We start from the raw sequence: 23994 nt of genomic DNA on the forward strand, positions 1-23994 counted from the left end.
CTCAGACATGTGGCCTTTCCTACTGCTTTCCCTGCTAGCGCCGGGTGGGACTTTCTGCCTGTAGGCAATCTTAACTCTGCTTTGCTGCAATTAAACTGAAGTCTCATCTTTCCCTCTATGGCCAGACTTGATCACCCTTCCCAGTTTATAGCAGCTTTTTAATGTGTTATGCGTTGCTTTCCGTATTGAAGTGAGTTGTGTTACTGTGTTGGGGGTACAAAGTTTGTGTTATCGAAGGTTTACATAGATACTAGTATCCTACAGAGAGAAAAGCACAGATACGTCTTCCAGGGAAGACAGGGCGCAGCTGGTGATACGAAGAGTTCGTGAGCTCTTTTGTTCCAGTCCAGGCTTTAGCATCCTCTCCAGCTCAAAACTGGCCCTCAAGAAGAGACTGAGAAATGGATGGACCACACTCCCCTCTCCTCTTGAGTGACAGACTGCTGTAGTACAGCCCAAAACCATACTGCAAACTACAGTTATAAAAAGCTGAGAAGCATTTCAGCTCCAAGGCTACCAGTTCTACTGGTGCAGTCTAGGGAAGGAAATGCCAGTCAGCACATTTTCCTTGGGCTGTGTCACATAGGAGCAAATACCAAGGAAGGCAGGGATGCACAGTGTCTGCTGCAGTGTCATAGAGTTAAAAATAACTGCTTTTAAGGATAGATATCCTTGTGCAAGAGGTAACTATGTACAAGAGGTACCAAAATGATCTTCAGAAGAGGTATTCCAGTCCCAGCTATGTACGTGGTGAAGCAGGCAGGACAACCCACTATCTCTTGGGTTTTGTGTTACTAGCTGAGTGCCATCGTCATCAGTGGTCCAGAGCTTGACTCCAGCTTGGGCTTTGCCATAGCCTGGAGGGAAGCACATGGCTCTGGTACAGCAGAGCTGGCTGCCAGGGACATTGCCAGCCTGTTCAGCTCTCTCATGCTGAAGCTCCCACATTGCAGCACATTTTTTAGTGGAAGTCGCATGATGTCTGAGTCATTGCTCTTTGCCAGATCTTCAGTCCTTCTTGTCAAGTACCTCGATGTAGTGAAGCATTTATGCCTCAGTGCAAAATGTGTTGTAGTTTGTGATCGTATCCCAGCTCCTGGTAGCTGGCTGTAATTCTTATCAGGCTGACGGTGGGTCAGGAGGCACGTCTTTAAAAATTAAATACAGCTGTGCTGTCATCTGTGAGCTTTATTTCCTCCTTCCCCATTCTTAGTAGTATCATACTTGCTTATTGTGTGCTAGGTTGTACCTGGGTGCTGGGCCAAGATCAGACATTCGGTGGTAGGAAGGGCACTAACTTTCATCTGGGTCTGAGGATGTTGTAAGCAGCACATAGAATGATGTTTTTCTTTCCAGTTTCTTAGCCAAATGCATTCAAACCCGTCACCTGTGTACAGGGCAGCGTCCGTGAAGAGTGTGCGTCTGCACTATGTCACATTATTTAGTTACAAGAGAGAAAAAAGAAAATTGCAAATTTTTTTTTTCCAAAATGGAATACATAGTAAATATTTCACAACCCCATAAATAAAAATGATTGGCCTGATCTTTTAAAAACATATTTCCCTTTGGGCTCTGACTAAGCATGAGAAAGTTCAGCCTAAGAGGGAATTTATTTGAAAAAGCAGTGAAAGGTTAGAAGCGAGGATGTGGGCTGGAATATGCCTTGCAAACGTTAACTGTGGAGGCATACTGCTAATGCCTTGCATGTGCAAAAACATTTTGAGGGTTGTGAATTTAAACCATGAAATTAATATATTCAAAATTAAGGTTTTCTTTCCCAGACCTTAGGCATACAGGATATGGTGTTTTTAATGTTCCGACTGGTGACGGGAAGATATATAAGTGGTTTGCTGGTGTTAATTTAACATTAAGGATCTTCGGCATCGCCAGTTCTTGATTAATTTTAAATATTCAAATTTGCAACCTTAATGTTTCCTTGAAGTAAATTTTAGCTTTTGATTTCCTTGTACTTTTTGAGAGGTAACAGAGCAAAAAATGGAAAGTTCCACTGTTGTGCTCGGTAAAACTTACTAATGCCTTACACAATTAAAAGCCTGATGTAAATGATGTGTGTGTGCGTGCACACCCACGCACACTTGCCAAAGTGAATGGTTAGTCATTTACAACTTTGTGATTAATTTTTCCAATGTTCTTATTTAATAATTCTCCCACTCCGTGGGGAGAGCAATAAAAATGGATTTTATTTTTCTAATGCGTTTGCATTTTAAGTAGGTAAAGTCTCTTTAGATTCCCATTTGCCTAACAAGTAGATGAATATGTTCATCTTCAAATTTCAATGACCAATGGGCTGAGACCAAGAATGATAAATTTCAGTGCAGGAGGAGGACATTAAGAAAATAATATGGAACTTAGTTTTGGGATCTACAGTGTGAAGAAAATGTTGACCTTAAGGCCTGAGATCTGTTCCGTCAGTGCTGTAGGTGTTGCCTTTCACAAAAGCACCTTTGCAGCTCTGGGCTGGGGTCGTTCACTCCCCCCTGGAACAAGACTTTCTTGCCAAGGTGCAGTGCTGGCCCTTGCACTTTAACACAGGTTACTCCTGTCTTGCTCTTGCATTCTCCTCTGAGGATATTGCAGGACTGGAATGGGAGAGAGTTTATCACTGGGGTTTCTCAGGTGTTTGGTACCATGGGGGATCCATTTCCCTTTGCCTTTCCCTGCTGCTGTTTGCGGCTTCTGACCCAGGGCCTTCGCATTTACAGCACCAGCATCTTTTTTGAGGCTGAGTGAAATAGGTAACAGTTCCTATTTTTTTAATAGGGTAATTTTAATAGGGTAAATTTGAAGTTGCTCTTCTGACATAGAATCACAGAATCATAGAATGGTTTGGGTTGGAAGGGACCTTAAAGATCATCTAATTCCACCCCCTGCCCTGGGCAGGGACACCTCCCACCAGACCAGGTTGCTCAAAGCCTCATCCAGCCTGGCCTTGAACACCTCCAGGGACAGGGCAGCCACAACCTCCCTGGGCAACGTGTTCCAGTGCCTCACCACCCCCACAGTAAAGAATTTCTTCCTGATATCCAATCTAAATCTCCCCTCCTTCAATTTGAAACTGTTACCCCTCATCCTGTCATTACACTCCCCGATCCAGAGTCCCTCCCTATCCTTCCTGTAGCCCCTTCAGGTACTGGAAGGCCACTGTGAGGTCTCCCTGAAGCCTTCTCTTCTCCAGGCTGAACCCCCCCAGCTCTCTCAGCCTGTCCTCACAGCAGAGGGGCTCCAGCCCTTTGATCATCTTTGTGGCCTCCTCTGGCCCCGCTCCAACAGGTCCATGTCCTTCTTGTGCTGAGGGCTCCAGAGCTGGACACAGCACTCCAGGTGGGGTCTCACCAGAGCAGAGGGGCATATATATATATATATATATATAACATAACTGTTATACTAAGGGCTCTTTTTGGGTGTTCTCACTTCGGGTATCCTGTTGCGTGTCTTGCCTTATAACCACGTAAAGTGTGCTGAGGAGCCTGACACCCGGGCAGTCATGCTGGAGGTTGTGACGTTCATGCAAGTCCTGCAGTTCCATAGCTCTGGAGAGGACCAGTTGCTCTGTATGTAGTTTAAATACAAGGCTTTAGAAAAAGAGGCTTTCCAGTTGTCTATAAATCTGTGATCTTCACATGATCTTATACAGAAAATTGATAATATACCCATAAAAATGAAATCTCTGCCCCTTTCACAGATGCTGACCAAATAGACCATGTTTACAGAAATCTGGATGTTAATACTTTGCAATACATCTCGTACAGAGTTCCTAGGCAGCAAAATTGATGAAGAAATGTATTTATTCTACTAAAAAAGGATAAGAATTTTAGTAATCCCAGACTGTTCTGATCATCTGTCAGTTTGTCCTGAAAATGCCAGGAGAGCTTTATTGAAGGTAGAAATACATCCCTCCACCATTCGTTAAGAAGGGATACACTTTCCATCTTCCGACATGGTTCACAATTTAGCAAGAGAAAAGGTGTACAAACAGCAATGCCATTAATTATTCCAGATTCTTCTTTCAGCCTCAACAACCTTTGTCTGCTGAGCTGCATTTTGGCATTTCAACTATAAACCTGAATAGCACACAAAAAACCAAAACACTTTAAATATTTTTTTTTATTTCTTGAAAGCTCTATCCCAATCATTTGTAAGCCAAAAAAGATGCAGCAGCCTGTACTGTTGAGTAATCCAGCTTGCCTCACCACAGCTCTCATTATTGTCACTTATAAGGATCTTAATAACCAGGGAAGGCAGAGAAATACAAGGATTACCTTCTTAAGGTCTCTTCCTTTCAACCTAAGCAAAAAGGTTAGAGTTCTCGATCATCTTACCTGATTGTACAGAGGAGGGCTCTGCATCCTTCCCAGTTTATTTTAATTTGGTTTTCTTCTTTATGAAGATTTGTGGAGCCAGGATCTCTTCTTCAGTGCTGCTCAGTCATTTAACTACCACTTTTCCTTTCCACTTTGGAAACTAAGCAGTGATACTCCCTGTGAATTCCCATCTGGAAATGCGAGAACAAAATCTCTAGTCAAGAATAAATGAGTAGGAAAAAGTCAAGATGAAGCTTGCTTTTCCGTTATGAAACTCTCGGTGCTATGTCATTTAATCTGAACGGTTGTGAAGCAGATAGAGTAGTGTATGTTCCCAGCCAAACTATTTTGAAATATGGCCTTTATTGTCTTTAGTGTGTAACTCCATAATGTGGGCTGAACTGAGGTTTTTTTCATTTAAAATTTTCGCTTTTTTGAAAAAATTCAGCGTCCTTGTTGATATAAAAAATAAAACTTATTCCATCAACAAGTTACGTATGTACAAGTACACTTATTTTTTTAATTATGCTGTTCCTTGTCAAGTTGCTGGTTGTAGGATATTAAGTATCTCTTTTCAACATTCTTTATCTTACACTTAGTTACAATTTGAATAAAAAAGAATTCAATGCTGCCCTGAAGTGACACCAGAATGAAAAGTAGGAAACTAGATCTGCTGCTGTTACATTGTCTGGGGTGTCTGAATTGTGCCATGGAGTCTGAATATCCTGGTTTGTAATGCTGAGTTTGGGGATAATCATAGACTGCTGTAATATTTTCACTTTAAATTGCTGGTATTTGCTCTCTGCGTGGACTCAACTTTAACATACTTTTAACTATGGGAGAAGGAAATTAATTGACGTGCAACACCCTGAGAATGCCTGGGAAGTCTTTTCTCTCTCAGCATCCAGTGAGTAGTACCCAAAACACCTTTTCCCCAAAATGTTTTTAAAAAAATACAGCATGTGACCATCAGGCTATTGATGAATAATTAATCAGAAAGTAATTCAGGATATTCCCCTTTGTATGGAATTTCCTGCTAGTCTGGCATCAAGTTTCCAAACGTGGAGGGATTACAGCCCGCCCTGGATGGTTGCATTTAAGTCTCCATCGTGCTGATATGTTCAGCTGACACATGGTTTGGATAAAGCATCACGGAATTTGTAGAATTCACTGGCCACCTACTTGAAAGCAGCTTAAAAAGTGCTGTAAGGTGAAGTCAGGCCTGTAGCTGCTGAGTGCATCTGCAGCAGCTCTTCTTGGGAGCTGGCACTAAGCTCCAAAATGCTTCACCGAGCAACCGAGCACAAGCCTGTGGCTCCATGCCCTCTCACCTGGCATTTAGCCCCTTGACAACTTGAAGGTGAGCTAACATCTTGTACCCTTTTTTGGTAATTTCAATGGATTTGCCCCTCTGTGTGAGAGTTTGGGATTACCTTTATCTTGACTTGGTAGTTTGCAGACCGAGGACGCCCCTTCGCGAAGCATGGGAAGCACCATGCTGGGTTAAGCCAGTGCGTACCCAGATGTCTCCTGTGTTCCTGACAAAGGCCAAATGTTTGTGGGAAGGAAGTAAACGATCGTTAAATGTGTGATCTTGGAATAGTTTGCCCACAGGGAAGGTTTTTTCCTAACCCCCAGTTAGGAGCTGGCTTGTGCCTTTGTGTGTGAGGGTTCCTGCCCTTTCCAAATTTCTGGATTTTATTATTATTTAATCCTTACTAATGTAACTTCGAATACTTTAATCCTCTTAAGGGGTTGCTGCTAACTTTGGGCTCGGTCCTGCTCCCTTTTCAAGGAATTTTGCCATTAGACACCTTTTAAGTTGAGCTCTGATGTAGACTGCAACTGATTTTACTGGCAACGCTCTACTTGACTGTAAAATGCAGGTGTAAAGCTCGTAACTTCTGTGCAGGAACACAGTTTGAATGAAGAGTAGATAGAGGTCTACGGACCTGTGTCTGCAAACTCGCATTTTACCTCTCCCCACTGCCAGTCCACCATCTAGAAGGAAGCCCCTAATGATGCCAAAGGGTTAGGTCAAAGGAATTGTCCGTGAACCTGCGCGGGGAATATCCTGCTAGCTTAGGAAGCCATAAATATGTTCCTTTCCATCTAGGTGCCCCTCTGGCTGCGGAAAGGGAGAAGAAGCCTCTCTCCAGAGCTGTCTTTGTGCTGCCCTGGATGGAATCCACAGAAACAAGTGAGGGTCCCAGATGTTTTTGCTCCCTGCTCGGTTGTAAGGAAGCAGTAACTTCACCCTGGGTCTTCTGGGGAGGCTGCTCGGGTAGTCGCTGTGCTGGACACAGCTCGGAAAGGGGTTTCCCAGTGACAAGCACGTGACACGTATCTCAGAAAATGCCAGCCTTTCCTGTTTCTTTGCATCAGGTGGTTTAGTCGTGGTGATTTTGGCTCTTACTGAAGAGTGTTGGAGTTGCTCATGGTTCCTTTCAGTGGGGCAGACATCCCAGGGAAGATGGTGCTTTTTTCAGGTACTGCTACGCAGCCATTCACCAGCTCCAGCCCTCTGTGTTTATCACCAGCAAGACTTGTAAGGACTGCAGCATCTGCCAGCGGATTTTCAGGAATGAGTTAAGGAATGTGAAACTGAGCATCAGAGCATCTCATGGATTGTCCTTTGATCCACTGGCTGTGGCTGGAGGGACGATGCTGATACTTCATTGTCACATAAGCCTCACTGAGAAAGCCTGTTTGGGGGGAGAAACATCACAACCTCAAATAGAGAGATGACAGATGAATGTATTGCAGCGGGCTTAACTGTAAGAAAACCATGCCCCCTCCCCTTTCAGAAATGCTGCTGGACTTTACGTGCTGATTGGGAAACCTTGTTTCCCGAGGTGAGCCAAGAACGTGGAACTCCTGGAGTTCGGTGCTTCCTTTGCCGTTCTCAAACCTTCTGGTGTAAAGGTGCCACCCTGAGCGTGGGGCAGGACAAGCAGTGCTGTCCAGACTGCCCACTCTTCTTTTTAAAATTTGCTGCTTTTTTCTTGACTGGGACATGGAAGACTGCTGGATTTTAGGAATGATTCAGCAGGCTGTTGCGATCTATTCACATTCAGCAGTTTTGCCCTTCCACGTTTGGAGGCTGACCCTACCTGACAGCTGTTTCTGCAGTGCTGTGTAACAGTAGGATCACTTGGGATTCAAGAGTACCTGCAAAGTGCCTAGTTGTCGTGAGAGCTCCTCTGTCAAGTTGCTTTTGTGCCTTCTTCCATTTGAAAGGTCAGTATGAATTCTGGGTCAGGTGAAAACTGTTCTTCACCATGGAGAAGTCCTTAAAGAAGCTCCTACAGCCTGCTTGTGGAGAGACCATCATTCTGGACCCTTGTTGGGATGTGCTGTCATCATTGCAGAGATGTCATCTGGATGACGTATGTGACTCTTTCCAGCTCGGGTTTCTGTGATGCTGCACAGACCTCTCTGAGCCCACTGCAAACGAGTTTGTACACAGGTTTTGTGATCTCAGATTCCTGCACTTATGAAGGTGGCTTAAGTGATCTGTATTTTTAGCTTGTGAAGTCCTGACTTTTCAACAAATTTCTCATCGCTGTTGTTCCCTTCCTGGGTTTCTAGAGCAAAATCCACCCAGTCCCTGGTCCAAGTGCCGAAAGGAAAGAAGCCTCTTCTTCTGCCTGCCACTGCTGGGCATGTGTTCTCTGCCCTCCCTCTTTCCTGACAAAATGAAATACGTGCATTCTTCCCTGCTGAACATTTGAAGCAAAACAACAAAAAAATCTCAAAATACTTAATGCAACACCTGGGAAGGAAGATGACCTGGCTGATCATCGCTAGGGCAGGGTATTTCAGCAGCTACGAGTCATTGCTGAACACAGACGGCATGACAGGAGCCAGCCGGCAGCAGCCCCTGGAGACAGGCAGGAAAGAGCAGCACGGTCCCTGGCTTTTACTGGAGGTGCACTTGCAAGCAGAGCGGTCAAAAATGCTTTGGGGTCCCGTGGAGTTATTTCTTGGGGTATTTGAAAAACCTGCCTGTTTGCCATGTCAGTATGTCAGTCCTTTGTATCCGAGGAACTGCCTTGTAACAAGGCTGCTGCTGCCTTTTTTTCTAGTAAGATGTGATGCTGTATTTTGGTGCGTGTATTACAGGAGATTAAATGTGGGCTGACTAGGGATAAAGGCTCCTTAGGCCTCTTTCTGGAATCTCTGCTCCCCTTGGAAAGACTCATGAGCATGAAGGAGGAAGGATATTTGCTGGAGTTTGGTTTTTAACTACATGTCTTTTAAGCATTTTGGAAGTCTAGATTTGCAGCCGTGTGATATGGTGATTGCTCAGCTTGCAGCAAGGATGTGTTTTGCAGGACTGTTGCCTGAATACCAGTAAGGGACAGCAGTGGATCTCTGTGCTAGTGGCTAATTAGTATCTTTCCCTGCAGTCCTAATAGTCCTAGTAGTCCTTTCCTTAAGTCCTAATAGTGCCTGTTGGTATGTTTTTGCTTTTGGTGGAGCTGTGCTGTGTTAATGTCTACTTGGTGATAGGAGACAGCTTGAATCTGAGTGGACTTGCTTAAGTCGCGTTAGTTCGGCTCTGGTTGGTACCGTCTCATCAGAGGTTTAGGGGTGGGGGTTTCAGTGGGGGCTTGCAGCACACCTGAGCGCTCTGAGTCCCTTGCAGCTCCTCCCATTGCAAGCTGTGTTGTCACGTATATTGGGTATGGCGCCCCGGCTAGAATCAGCCTTGGTCTAGTAGTTATAACCCGGAGCAGGAAAAGTAGTAGCATACAGGCTAATTCTGCTGAGTGAGTTTCTCGCTCGGAAAGTTGCCACTGCTGGGAACAGCACTGGAAGGATTTGACGGCTGTCAGCACAGATGGCTTTATTGGGTAAGAAGGAAGAAGTCTGGCACTTGGGTGCAGCCCTGGAAGAGCCGTTGTTCAGAGAGGGTAAAGCTTAGCTACACATCGGCAGTCTCCTGATACTTCCTGAATTCTCCATAAACCTCCTTGTCTCTGAGACTTGGCACCGTTTGCTGGGTGTTACCTCCTTTAAAGAGTCGAGGAGGAGATCAGTACCAGGACCTGCTGGAACAAAGTCTTACTTCTCATAACGACTTGTTTCACTATAATCTCTGGAGGTCATTCTTCCTTAGGGAAAACGGTCCCCTAACAAAACAAGCAAAAGCCTATTCTCTTGTGGTGTGCAGTTACATTTTCTATCGTGTTTTCATTTTGCCCCCACTGCCGAGGGAAGGGAGTGACCGTACCCAGCATGTGCTGCTCAAGCCTCCGCTGATGGCAGTGAGATCCCCACAATCTCACCTAAGTTACGGCGACTACAACTAGCCGTGCCTGTTTGAGTCTCTGAGATGGTGCGCCTAGTGCTTAGTTTTATTCTGTTCTAACAAGTGTCCTTATTTATTGAGTGCTTTTCTTCCAAACTAAGGCCGTAGTAGGTTTTGTCCTCCAAATGGAAATTCTGAAAGTGCTTGGTGTTTGGTGCTCCCTTGAAGGATTAGTCTTCAGTTCGTCTACCGCATGGCTCGTTACACTTCAAAAAGGATGCTGGTTTCTTGTCTTTGGGACAACCAGCAATGTGGGACTGATTACATGGCACGTTATGAATTTTCGCTGCTGTATTTTTTTTTCAACAGATATACAGATATTCACTAGCAATCATTAGATTCTCTTTGCTGTCGAAAAGGGTGCAGGGTGGACAGACCCTCTGCATCGTTGTATGGCCACAGGAGACTGCATAAGATTTTACAATGAAACATGATTCAATGTGACGCATGGTGCTTTCATCACTTGAATGTTCTCACAGTCGCGTTTTGCTTTTCCTCCTGCTCTTCCTTAAGCAGTGCACTGTCTGCAGCAGCCAGTCCTTTTCATCTCAGTGTATATACCTGGGCTCTGTCTCGCGTGTTCAGCCTAGGCTTTTTAAAATCCCTTAGATCTAGCTTAGCATTGCTGTGCTCTGATTAAGATACAAATATTTTTTGGTAGCAGAAGTAAAGTTCCAGGGCCCGGCCGTTTAACAGCTTTTATATTTGGCGTTTTTCTCTTATAGATCAACATAGCTTCTACTTTCATTCTGCCAAGCAGAATGAAGGGGTGGAAAGTGATTCTTCATTTAGTGTTGAAGCCCCGTGTGCTGATGGACTGCAGTAGTGAACCCAAGTGAGCAATTAGACTGTACCAATGCATACTAGCTTAAAATACTTACTTATTTTAAAAATAAAATTATTAGAGAAGTAAAATAAAAGCTTACTTCATGTGCATACTCTGGTGCGTTTGAATGCAGTGTGGAAGAGGTAAAAACAAGGCTTTAACTTTTCTAATCGTATGGACATGTGAATACAAACAGCTGAGCTCCTGTGGGGGAGCTTCCTGAGTGGCAGCTCCTCGGTGGAGCCGTGGTAGCTGATGTGTACACTCCTACCTTGCTCCTCTTCTGAAGTAACACACGTTAGTTTTGAGATCCTTTGTGGCTACACAAGCTGATGCGTTTCACTTTGTTTGCAGCGGGCTAGTAGCACGCAACCCATGGGCTGCTGTGGTTGGCTGGCAAGTACAGTGCTGCAAGCTGCAGTGGGGCGAGTACTTACGGCTGTCAGTCTGTACCCCGAGGTGTATGTCAGGTATCAGACGATGGAAAAACCTCACTAAGTTGACAAGCAAATTAATCGTCTTACACTGATGTGATAGCTGAACCAAAGACATGTGAGGGTGGTGAGCCCCTGGCCCAGGTTGCCCAGAGAAGCTGTGGCTGCCCCATCCCTGGAGGGGTTCAAGGCCAGGTTGGACGGGGCTTGGAGCAACCTGGGCTGGTGGGAGGTGTCCCTGCCCAGGGCAGGGGGTGGCACTGGGTGGGCTTTAAGGTCCCTTTCAACCCAAACTATTCTATGATTAGTTGTCCCCAACCAGACCAAAATGAATTCATAAGCAACTCAAGCTTTTTTGCATCTGTCTTCCCCACGGCTGTGGTGAATGGGGTCTGTTGCTGCTGGGATGAAGGAGGGGGGGTCCAGGGTACAAACATATATGAAACCAGGCTCCAGCAGTCCTCCTGTTCATTGAGCACCTTACTGTCCTGCGTGTTTTGGATTGTTGGTTCCCTTTGGTTTTGGTTGTTGTAACGTGCCCATGTGGGATCTTGGATGTGGTCAGTAACCAGTAAGCAGCAGCAGTGAGACCCAAGTGTGGTACGAGCGTGCAGGCACAGCCAGTCCGTGTTGTAGTTGGCAAATTAAGGCTTTGATTTCTAACAGCTCGTGCATTAGCTCTGTGTTTAGTTCTGCCACTTTGTCCCCATTCTGACCAGTACTTGCCTACTATAACCCTGAACTTCCAAAGGAGATTTCAGCAGGGCCTGCTGCTCTGCGTCTTTGTTGCTGCGTGGTCTGACGGAGGCCGTACTGCGGAACAGGGCTGCCTGAATAGGAAACAGCAGATCAGAATGTGCCCCGAGCCATAGCCTGGGGCACGCGGGGGTCATCGTGAGGCAGTGGTTGTCTGCGTGCTATAGAGATTTGACAGAGCATGTGGGATGAATGGAACTGCATAGGGGCGTCTGGTTGAGCAGCGTTGTCTGGAGTGCTTGCCTTTTATCTCAAAGTTTCTAAAGTGGCCTGTTTTCTTCTTCCTACAGACAATTTTAGGTACACGTGTGACATTTGTGGGAAAAAATATAAATATTATAGCTGCTTCCAAGAGCACAGAGACCTACATGCCGTGGATGGTGAGTACTGTTTTGACACTCAGACACCCAAATTAGAATGAGATGTCATTGGGAAAGCCAAAATGTGGTTCTGCAGGACCGTGCGGCCCATGATGTACAGGATATTGCACAGCATGGCTCACTTGCCTTTGTCAGTGGAGGCACCGTCCACAGGCACTGCAGGAAGAAGTTTATTGCGCTTGGTTCGCTTTGTGTGCATCAAAATAACACCCTCTGCTGGGACCTGTGGTCCTTGCAGTCCCGCTGTCTCTATTAAGGTTCGTGGTTAGGACGGGTGGGCTAGAACTGAGTGTCTCAAGGTAAACTGTCAGTCTGGCTACTCACTGGGCAAGAGTTGGTTGTCTTTGGATTTTTCACTTCACAGCTTTGTTCCCAACATGCTCCTTGGTGAGAAACCACATTTCAGAGTTGAGAAATGTTACTTCATTCTTGTTAATCACTGTGGTAGTGAACTGATGCAGTTCTCGGTGGATGTTACAGGCCAATTTTTCCTCTGTGCATGTAGATGTGGCCTAGGCTGGTGACACACAGACAGAAGCAGGCACCCTCCTCCTGAAGCAGTGGGTTTTTTTATATTGGGGGAAATAAAACCAACATACTTTCTTTGGCTTGCCTGCACACACTAACTAGGCATCTAAAGCTCTTTGTCTCAGAGCCCACAGATACTCCAGACCCTCGATGCGTATGCTACAGGCCTGTCGATATTGCTCCTCATTTGACCATGGAGGGACCCCTGGCAGAGTTTTAGAAAGAAGCTGCTTGGAAAGGAGAAGGTTTTGAATGGCTGGGCTGTCTTGAAAAAGCAAGTGGTCTTTCACAATATGCTGTGTTGAAAAAAATTGCTGTTTTTAACTGGAACACCCGGACATCTGAACGTGCTCTAAGAACAGCCAGCATTCTCTTACAGTGCTCCACCGCAAGCTCCCTTCCTCCCATGGGGAGCCAAAATTAAATTACTGGGACTGAACGTCACTGTGAGATGGACACGTCTGCTCCTGTCAGAAATGTGTCTTCATAGCTATGGTTCAGGGAGCTCTGCCTAGCGTTACGAGAGGGCTTTGGAAACAGCTTCCACATGTGTCTTGCAGGGACACTGTTTGTCTCGGTCCCTCCAAGGGGCTGGTTGGGTCTCGGCAAACACAAGTGTGAGGCAGCTGTACATCTGAACTTCACGTGGGGCTCTGTCAGTGTCAGAACAAAGGCCTTGAGAATTTGTGTATATTAGGGCTGGGCATGCTCAAATAATTCCTGTGTGGATGCTGCTGGGAAGAGGAGGGACTGGGGCACAACGCCTGGTTTATTCTATGGGGCTGAAATATGCTGAAGCGGTGCGTGGAATACAGGAGGAAAACAAGGCCATTTAAGAGGATTTAATTTCTCTTTTGTTTCTTCCCCTCCTTCTTCTATTCTATGTTAGTTTTTAGTGTGGAAGGGGCCCCAGAAAACCGGGCAGGTAAGCCGAGATCCTTCATGTGCTTTATTTCACAAACCTTTTCAAACATTCAGTAATTCAGGCACAGCAGGTCCGATTCTGCGCTTGTAAGGAGTTTTGTCACTGATTGCAGCGGGAGAGGAGCCTCCTCTCTCCCTCCCCCAAAGCGTACAGCCAGTAGGTTGATGCCCAGCCCTAGTAGATACCAGGCTTTTGTTGTACATACACTTGGTCAGGCTTTTGAAGATCAAAGAACCAGATGTTTCATGTCTCTGGTGATTTAGTGAATTGTTCAAGGCATAAATTAAATTATTTTTCAAAATGGGTTGGGTCCTGATTTGTTCCTAGCTGCGCTATTAGATGGTAGAACGTTCCTGGTCAGTATTTGTTAGGTGACTTGCTTGCAGACTGCATTACTGTGCCCACTTTCAGACAGTATTACATCATTAGATAGGAGATAATCTGGAAGAAAATCAGAAAATACGAATCAGGCTTTACAAAGTGTTTTTTTCAGTCTTTCTCTATATTTTTTTAAACATTATATACCTATGAGACATGTTACTGGGCTGGAAGGGGGGGTAATAACTGCCTGGAGCACCCGAGGAGAAAGAAGGAGGAGGAGGAGGAGGAGGAGGAGGAGGAGGGACAGGTCAGACAGAGGGGCCATTGGGTTTGTAATTCCTGTCTTGAAATCTTGTTACAGATCGAAATGTCATTACAGATGCAGGAGCGCTCAGTGCCCATGCAGCTGTAGAAGGAAAACCTGAGGGGGTTGTCAGCTCTCTTCCTGGTTCTGTTCTCTTGCAGACCCCTACGACCAGGCCGTCATAGCAGCAGATGAAGTGAAGGAGGAGGAGCCGGAACCGTTCCAGAAGATTGGTCCAAGTATGAGTTATTGTACAGTTTCAGACACGAAAGAGACAGTGCAAGGGTTTCAAATCTGGCATTAGCTGGAGTACCTCTAGGAAAACCAGAAAGCGCTGTGTTATGCAGAGGTGTTGGGACCTTAGGGGTGCTGAAAGATATGTTTAAGTTCAAATCAACACCAAACACCAGCAGCCCTGGCCCTAAGAAATGCAGCTTTGTGATGTTTTCTGCTCAAGAGCTCTGCAAAGAGAAGAGGAAAGAGGTTCAGGAGAAAAGCAAGCTAGCAGCGATTAGAGAGTGTCTGAAGGTGTATTGGCAGAGGTGGCAGGTGATTGCATTCACGTTGCCTTTGTGGTGGGTTCATCAAATAGATCAGAGTGAAACAAAGAGAGAACCAGACTTTGCCGAGGCATTTCTCTGAATTCTCCATTTTGGAAACAGTTGATTAACCCTGGATTTTCCTTTGGCTTGCAGCTTGCTGTCAGTTCCGTACTTCCCACCACTGGCAGGAGCAGGAGGTGTCAGTGTATGGTTACACTACTTCGTTATTTCAAGTAATCCCAAAGCAGGAATTAGCACAGTTATTGCAGAAAAGCCCCTCCTCCTGTAAGAGAAATCCACAATTCCAATGTAAAAGTTCTGTCATTAAGACTTAAACTTGACAACTTGTTTCCTAGTTTCACTGTTCCTGTTGTCCCCACATGACAAACTGTGTGTAACCAGAAGACAAAACTGTGTCATCTGTCATCTGACTTTAGAAAAGGATTCTCTGTTTGTTTTGCACAGTTACTTGGCTGTAATTTTGGGATAATCTCCTCTATTGTTTTGGGATAATCTTCAGTTCTACTGGACTTTTTATGCACGGTCCATCACTCTGGACACTGGCTTTAACTGTTTCATTTGTTGGGGAAAAGGATGTGTGATTTACAGGGCAGATGAGTTCCAAATGCATGAAGAACGTGCTCTAGTTTTTGTCACTTTTTTGTCAGTTTCTATGTAAAAAGTCAGGAAGTCAGAGATGTGTGTGAGAGGGTGCTGCACTCCTTTCTGATCTTTGTACTTGTTTCATCTTCACAGAAACTGGCAATTACACCTGTGAATTCTGTGGCAAGCAGTACAAATACTACACTCCCTACCAAGAACATGTGGCACTGCATGCACCTATTAGTGAGTATCCTGCTGGAGATCTGTTTCGTTACTGACTCTGATTTACAGTGGTTGGTGGCAGGAGAGAGTGTCGTTCTTGTGGATCCTTCCACTGGATCTGTGGGATTGCAGCTGGCAGGACGTAGATGATGTGCTGACCAGGGCACTGTAAAGCTGAGCTGGAATCTCCTCTCAGAGGGACACTGTTACTGTTAGGTCTTACCAAAGTCCATGCAATTCTACGTAAGGTCCTCAGGGGTTTGATATTTTATTTTGTTGTTTAACTGAAGGTTCTGGTACCTGAAGTGCACATGACAAAGTGATGCACAAAATTTTTAGACTCCCCTAAATAATAAGTGAACGTACATGCTAGGGAAGAAGCATCTTTCTTACGAGCTTCTGAGAAATTATTTCAGACAGCGAGTTAAAACTGGTTTTCAAAATCATGTATATTACCCTGGCAGCTTGCTACTAAATCACAGGCAATAAAATATTTATTTCAGGGAGCTCGGGAAAAGGCAGTTCTCAGCATACTACACGACACTACGATCTGCACTCTGGAGGGACACTACGATCTGCACTCCCCAGACAAAGGGGAGGTTTTAATGAGCAATTAGGTGTAATTTAGTGCAAAATCTTAGTGAAATAGTTGAGAGAAATTCTTGATACGTGCTGGTTTTGGGTGCTTTGAAAGTATGCAGAGAAGTTCTTTACACCTGAACTTCATGCTTCTTTCATAGCATCGGCCTGTGCTTTATTGGGATTTTACTGCTGTGAGCCATCATGGTTGCTCTTTGCCCATGTCTGTCCAGCTGCCAGCATTTTGGCTGATGGTGAGGATGGATGAGCTGATCTCAGCTTAGTGGGTTTCTTTAGCTGCTCATCCGCAGCCAGCAGAGGGAGTGCACACTCCTTCCTCACCAAATTCAGCTTTAGTTAGGTTTTAAGTTGTTATAATAAGGCAGCTTTGGTTTTAGACATATATAGAAATAAATTGGGAACGTAGTCCACCAGACTATCACTTTTAAGGTGGGTCAAGGCTTGGTGGCTCCTGGCAGCTCCCGTACGGGTTCTCTGGAGCATGGAGGTGGACCAAGGTCGTGGTAGAAGATATAGGGCATAAAACACCTCTACTGCCATCATTACAATGTTAGTCTTATTGTCTCCCACCTGCCCAAAGGGAACTAACTCAGTGCTTATGATTGCACTCATAACAGTTATTCCTAAACATCCCTGCGCCCACAAATTCCATCTCCTAATTCAGGTTTTTTTCAGGTCCTTAGAAAAGCTGTTGGTGGTGGTCAGCAGTAGGTCAATCTCCTAATATAGATGGCCCCTCAGACACCAAGGCTTTGGTGTCTCTAGTCCACTCCTGTTCAGATAGCTAAGGAGCAGCGTGCTGTAAGGACTGTGCATTGAATCTCTGCTCAGCAATAGCAGATTCTTAGCTTCCCAGTACTTCCCATTTCAAGGGGTTTCATCGCTATGGGTATCTCTCCACTCTCCCAACCATCTGTAGCAATGGGCCGCAGCTGCTGATTCCAGTCCAGGCTATCCAGCATAAAAAGAAAAACACAGCAGTTTGGTGAGAAGCGCTTGCCTGAAGTGGGCCCTGCGGGTCTGACTGCAGATACGAATGGTCCACCCAGATACTGCCCTTCTCCCAGTGCAGAGTGCAGCTGCAGGTGCCCGATTTTTCACCACCAGAAACCACTTTTGGAGGAGGAGGCGCGTTCTTTTGAATACTGGGGTTGAAGCCATTCTTGCACCGTGGTTTCTGCTGTAACCTTTGTGAAAGCAAAAGAAGCTGCCCCTGCTTCAGACTAGTCACTGCGGTGTGCAGATGGATTTCCAGTCCTTTCAGCAAATATCTTTGAGGACACTTAAGATCAGAGCAGCGTAATAATTTCATAAGGCATAAAACCCCTCCCCATAAACTTTTCTTTTTCCTTTTTTTTTTAACCTTTTTTTTTTTTTCCTCTCCTAGTTCCCATGACCAGTAAGATTTATGATTTACAGCGACAAACCACTAACCCTGATGAGCATGCAGGAGAGGGCGTGATTAGCTCCCAAGGCAGGCTGACCAGTACATCCTCCCACCTTTCTGGTGCTCAGACTCTGCTCTTTCTATAAACCAAGGTCCTGTGCAGCAGATGTAAACACATGACTTCTGAAAAGCATAACTAGCTTTTCTCGTGCCCTAGAAGTCAAGTAAAGCTGAGACTGTGTCTTTACACTGGTCTTGTTCTTGTGGTTATAAGGCACGTGCAGAAACATTAGCGGTAGTGGGAGCGGGTAAGGAAAACACTTCAGCGTTACCAGTTCACCTTTCTGAGTGCAAGCTTCCCTTCCGGAGCCTGTCTTTCTGGTTTTCTGTGATAATGGATTAAAAATTGTTGAAAATGGGCTAAAACAAGGACTCGTATCCTGCAGGGTCAATAGGCCTTGCAGGATAATTTTTGGTCAGTGCTGCTGGATACCTGCTGTGTGGAAAAGAGCTCTGCTGTGGGGTTCCCTGGAATTGTTAATGCCAAACGTCTCCTTTGAAAGTTCCCTTTTGTTAGGGAGGAGTAGGGGCTTTTTCATATGCTTAGAACTGGGCCATTACTCTTTTTAAATACATATTCTTATGCTGTTTCTGTCAGCCTATTCACTCTTTCTAAGAAGGGTGTTGGAGGCTGTTTCCAAAAAAAGTGGACTGTAGGCGCATTCATTGTCCCAGTTTTAGAAATGTCACTGAATGCAGGGGGAGGGTTCAGAGATTTCTTTCTGTCCTCCTCCAGGCTCTGTCTGCTCTGTAAGATGGAACTGATTTACCGCATTTGCAGGTGGCTGGGTTACTGTGATTGCTCTTAGATGATGTGTTTGCAGTGCAGAGAAAACGTAGCACGTTTGGGATGTGGACTGGCTAGAAAAGCCACCAAGAGCAGGTTTTAGCTTGGTAAGTCCAGGCTCAGGAATGTGCACTCACCACATCCTCTTCTGGTAACTGCAGATAAGGCAACAGACTCCCTGGTCATGGAAGTATGTGGTGAGAGCACTAGAATCTGCACAGCTATCTGTGTCTGTTCCTTCCAGGATGAAAATCTAACGTGATGTCGTGGTCTCGAGTGCACTTCTAGGTCTTAACGGTCCCGACCAGCCTCACATGGGGCCTCCGCCCACATTCAAACCCACTGTTTCAGCTCAGCTCTGGACCATCAGTCCCTGCCGGAGCTACGCTGTAGGATGTTGGTCTGCAGGTCAGTTGTAGACATGCCCATGGATCCCCTTGGTCTGTACCCCAACCCACAGACTGCCTTCCCAGCTTGATGTCAACCCTGTCTCGTCACTCTGGACCTCCCCGAGGATCACCGGTATGTGTCTGGCCCTGGTTATCCCCACCGAGCTGATCCTGCTGCTGACCTGTGGATTGACTTCCCAGCTTGACCATGGACCTGTCTCATTACTATGAACTTCCGGATGATCTGGACTCTTGGTTGAACCTGGCTGTTATCTCTGGTCCTGCTTGCTCACCTCTCTGAGGGGCTGTGGGATGGTCCCCGGCTGTCAAAGACCTGCCCTGTCAGCCCCGTGATTGTACTTGTCTCCACAGGGGACAGACAGACCCTGACACCTGAGATGCTCAAGGAAGTTCATCAAGCCTCTTTGTTCAATTACTTTTCTTATCGTGAAGGACACTGGATACAATTTGTTCATCAAAAGTGCTTAAACACAACATTTCTTCAAGGCAGCTGCCATCATGGCTTTTTCTCTAAGGGAAAGGGATCCTTTTTGGTAGTGCATTGAAAACGCAGGTCCTGCCTCAGCAAGAGAAAAATAGATCTAGATTCCAGTTGGATGGTGTGTCTTTGCTTCCTCCATCTCAGGAGTGAAATCTGTGAGTTCCAGTGTTTTTCCCACTCTCTGGTCCCACAATGCCTTAGTAACGCATTCCACTGGCAATATTTGTGTGTATGTATAAAGAAGCACATTAAGAATTTGGTAAGTTTGAGGGCAGGGTTTTTTCTGTGGAAAGACCTGTTTCCAATAGCAGAGGTTTCCGCTCAGCATATTGAATGTCAGGACATTGTTAAGGAATCACTTTCCATCATATTCATTAAAGATTGTTTTTTCTCCAGAGATGGTGCTATAATTCCATCTGAACCATCCGAATGGTTCCTTACCCGTACTGACAAGATCTTTCTGCAAGAATGTGATACACAAATTATTAGCCAGAATTTTTACCTGGAAAAAGCTGAGATAATTTTTATCCGGAATTTCTACCTGGATTTACCAGAATTTTTACCTGGAAAAAGTTACTGAGATAAGCTGACCTCCATCCTGTTGTGGTGGCTCATTGTGGTAGTGTGTGGATTTATGTGCCTTTAGAGGAGACATGTTGAAATGTCTGCCAGATTTTCTGCTTTGCTGTCACAGCTTGCCTTTCACAGAGCTTGAAGGTCTTATCAAAGGCAGGAAAGCCATGAGGGACTACTGATCTCTGGACTGACCGGAGTAATGGATGCTCTAGGATTGCCTTGATTAGTTACTCACATATATGTTTTAGAGAGACATCTAATCTTGCTGTTAAGAGTGACAGAAAATACAGCAATCTCTTAAGGTGATTATTTTGATGAATTATTACCCTCATTAAATTAAGACTAAAAATATCCAGCTGTAGCTTTCAGAAGCTGGATCGTATTTATAACTTTGTCTGCTGGGTGAAGGAGGAGAAGGAGTTACCAAATTTCTGTCCTTGCTAGACCTTTGTATAACCCGCTGTCAAGTCACTTCATAGTGACTAACCTCCCAGTTAAGCCCAAAGAGTGACTTGATGTTTCCATTGTAAGGTCTGCTGTTCTTGTCCATTATTTATCCTCTTGCCTTCGCATCTGAATATTCTCAGGTGTGTTAACCGCCTCTGTGAAGGGCATGCACCAGTATTGGGTCTAGTGAAGGAACTTAGAGCTAACGTTGTCTTCCCCATCCCCTTTGAAAGTGCCCTGATTGCGTACCCAAAGAGAACCTCAGTCTTTTTAGGTACATCATTGCCCTGGGAGCTCTTCTACAGCCATCACGACCAAGGACGGCAATGAACAAGCTCTTTTTTCCCTGCCGCCAAGGCAGAGCCCCCCATCTTTTCAGTACCACCTGCGTCATCTGGATTCTTTAGCACACCCCCTGCCGTCCTTGGTGGCTGCAGCACAGTACATTCACTTTACCAAGTGATTGGAGAACATTCAGTGAGACTTATCCTCTACATTTCCCTTCTCCTGCCTTCTCTTCTCCAGTACGTCGGCCTCAGCGGGGACATATCTCAGATGCATTCTGAGAAAATGTAGAAAACTTCATAGCAGCAGTTATGGGATCGTCTGTCTATAACGCTGTCTCCAGTCTCGCTGTCTAGCTGCAGATTTTGAGGCAGGAGGTTTCTGTAACCATTCAGCAACTCAGTATTTTAATTTTTGTAAATATCTTGAACTTGGCTTTTCATTAGCCCAAGGCAGCGAGTTCCATAGTGAAGATGACTTCAGAACAGAGGAGCTCTGGGATCATCTCTACCTGGGTTACATAGTCTTCAGCAGGAATTTGTCATCTGATGAACTAAAGGCTAAAACTTTTTTTCCAATTAATTATTAGCATCATCCAGGCTGCTAGAACTAATATTCTTTTGTCTGTCTTGCCTTGCTGTCTGAAACTATGTCTCTGTCTAATGTCAGATGGAGCAGCCTTCTCTCTGGGTCTGGATTTGAAGACATACTGTTTGTTTAAGTTGGTAGGAAGAAGAAGTAATTTTGAAGGTCCTCATAGCATTGAGACTTTATTCTTCAGATCTCAGAGAGCAGTCGTTGGGTTGCAGAGGATTCGCAATGGTGCTCTTTGTTTCTGACACTGAATGGTTGGCGGATTGCTGCTTCTCTTGGTATGGACGGGAAATAAAGCAACAATTGGTGGGAATGGGCCTCCTGGGAAACTAGATCACACATAAGCAGGGAATTGTCATATCTGACTACGTTTTTGCTGGCAGTTTGGCAGCAACTGGAGGACGGTTATCCATGGAGACTGAAGTATAGGAAGCCAAAGCAAGCCTCTTGCCTATTCAGCTGGCCAGAGACCAAGTAGAGGAGAAGTATCTTGACCTGAACGATGAGAACGCCTAGTGCAGAATCTGCTGCAGAAGCACGCTAACATTTACGGGAAGTGTCATCTTGGATCTCTGTATCAGATCAAGTGAAACAATAAACTGTTTCCTTTGAGTATCTTTTTGCAAGCTGCTCTGAAATCTACATATCCTCACTCTCCAGTGCTGCTGACTGCTGACAGGGAAGATGAGAGCAGTTCACATTCGAGGTCTGTAGTGTCTCGTGGGATTTTGGAAATGAGCATCCAGTCCTGGTCTGGGTGACTTTTCTCCACACCTGTTTCAGAGTCAGGCTGTTGTGCTGCCATGGCAGTCCATAATGGAAAACTGCTCAATGTGGATAAGTGTTTCTGAATTACACCGTATAAAGGATGAACAGGTTGTTCAGGACAACAAATGTTGTCCAGCCAACTTTAGGCATCCTAAAATATCACTCTGTAGAAATTACTCGTAGTGAGCTTGGGCTGTGGGTTACATGAACCTTGTTTCTTAGTGATTCTTCGTGGCAGATGGTTGGAGGGAGACTTGGGCTTCAGGAGCCGTATCCAAATTTCCATGGAAGAAGCCACTGAAGAATGCAGGGGCTTGTTAGGTTGTTTCTCCATTTTTGTAATTGTTTTTTTAGTCCGTGTGGTCTAGACAAAGGGCTGTCCTCCCGAAGGTTTTTCATTTGACTTTTGGCATTGAAAATTCCTGGTGATCCTCACTGTGCTTTGCAGAGACCAAAATATAGATACGTTCAAAGAGCATATCCCAGTAATATTCAGAATTTCTCCACACGTCGCCAGTCTAGAGATGGTGGCCAAAAGGCCTTTCCTGACTTGCAGGATGAGAACTCTGTCTCCTAATTCCCTTCCATTACCAACAGCCCCCTTTCCTTTGTGTTTGGTTAACGAAACAAGGAATGTAGCTGGAGATCTCTAGGATTTATGCAAGGCTCAAGTAACAAAGATGTAAACTTTTCCCCGTTCAGAGCTCTGAGTATCATATTAGAAATTGCTCTCAAAATTCCAAGTCTTGCCTACATAGGAACAGAGGGCAGACATGCAGGTACACCCAGCCAGGCTATGGCAATCAAGTAGTACTCCTGGATGGATGGGGTGATTCCTGCTGGAGGAGGAATGGGTTGGTCACGTGGCAGTTAAAGGTGTGGAAGGGAACTAACAACTGCAAGAATCTGTCCCCTCGGGTGAGTGGGGAAACCAGTTTTGTTACATGGGATCGGTGGATCCACAGTCGCTGCAGGTCCCCATGCAAGGGATTCGTGAGCATGGCTGTTAGAAAGCAACCCTCCCAGAAGGCACACGGTCTGGGAGCTGACTGACTGTCCAGGCACTAGTTCTGAGTGTTCATATCCAGAGTTCTCTCGATCTCCACTCTTCGTGGCAGTGAAGACACAGGCGAGCCAATCCAGCAAAAAAACACCGGCTTCAATAAACCGATGTTCTACCCTCCTGCACCGCACCCCCTCCGGTGTCCCACCGGCATCCCAATCCCAGATGTTCCGCGCTCCAAATTCTGGATCCCCAGGAAGCAAGGCCATTACAGGTACCAATTGCCTTTCTACCATCAACTTTCTTAACTGCTTAGTGTCCAGTCCTGCCCTGGGTTGGCTCTTGACCCTTCCTGGACTCAGTCTGCTCCATCCATGACTGTCCCAGAAAAGCTACTCCCAGAAGCAGTAGAGCGGTTTAGATCCTTTGTCACGTTATAAATAAAAATTTAGATCAGCAGTAGGTCTTTATAACCTCTTCCCAGTGACAAGTTGGTTTTTTTAAGCATCGTGCTAACCATGAGGTACAAAAGACCCTGTTTCAAATCCTGGTGTCACAAACTGAGGAGAGCTTCCTGACAAGGATTGGCATCGTGGCTTGTCAGGTATGGGGATTTTTGTTTTGTTTGCAGCTTTGTTTGGCATTTTAGTGTTTGTTTCCCTCAAGGAGATATTTTCAGGGCTGGGCCTGTGCCTGAGGAAATGAAATGGAGTGCAGGTGCTTTCACAGTGCTCCGCTCCTCATAGGAACCATTGAGAGAGAAGCTGGGCTCCAGCAGCAAAATTAATAGTACAGAACCATTACAGATGTGTTAGCAGACTCTCGTTAAAGTAGATCCTCTCATAGTCCCCATTTCCTCCTTCCAAACAAGTTCAAACCTTAAAAAAAAAAAAGGATTAAAAAAAAAAAGAAGGCAAAGAGCACTGAAAAATAACTGTTAATAAATAGGATGTGAGACGTAGCGCTCACTTGTCCAGGCAGTGGGGAAGCAGTCACTTAAATCTGTGGGATTGACAGGTACATATTCCATCTCAGTACAGAAGAAGGGCTGGTTAATCAGCTGGTGTTTAAATGCCCCTGAAATGTTTGGCACAGACAGATGCCAAGTAGCAGAGG

At 45.4% G+C, this 23994-nt stretch overlaps 1 protein-coding gene across 17 annotated transcripts in view; it reads left to right on the forward strand.

The window, feature by feature from the left end:
• Nucleotides 1–23994, forward strand: part of ZNF618 (zinc finger protein 618) — a 171539-nt gene that overhangs the window by 112380 nt on the left and 35165 nt on the right. For 8 of the 17 annotated variants that reach the window (XM_054220261.1, XM_054220268.1, XM_054220266.1 and 5 more), the window contains 6 exons: nucleotides 6439–6522; nucleotides 11946–12035; nucleotides 13453–13488; nucleotides 14275–14352; nucleotides 15412–15501; nucleotides 22964–23152. In XM_054220261.1, the coding sequence (XP_054076236.1) occupies nucleotides 6439–6522; nucleotides 11946–12035; nucleotides 13453–13488; nucleotides 14275–14352; nucleotides 15412–15501; nucleotides 22964–23152 (567 nt within the window). The remainder of the gene's footprint in view (nucleotides 1–6438; nucleotides 6523–11945; nucleotides 12036–13452; nucleotides 13489–14274; nucleotides 14353–15411; nucleotides 15502–22963; nucleotides 23153–23994) is intronic. The other 9 variants (XM_054220275.1, XM_054220276.1, XM_054220277.1 and 6 more) reach the window with 6 other exon arrangements.

This window comes from Rissa tridactyla, chromosome 14 (genome assembly GCF_028500815.1).
Source record: "Rissa tridactyla isolate bRisTri1 chromosome 14, bRisTri1.patW.cur.20221130, whole genome shotgun sequence".
Lineage (NCBI taxonomy): Eukaryota > Metazoa > Chordata > Aves > Charadriiformes > Laridae > Rissa > Rissa tridactyla.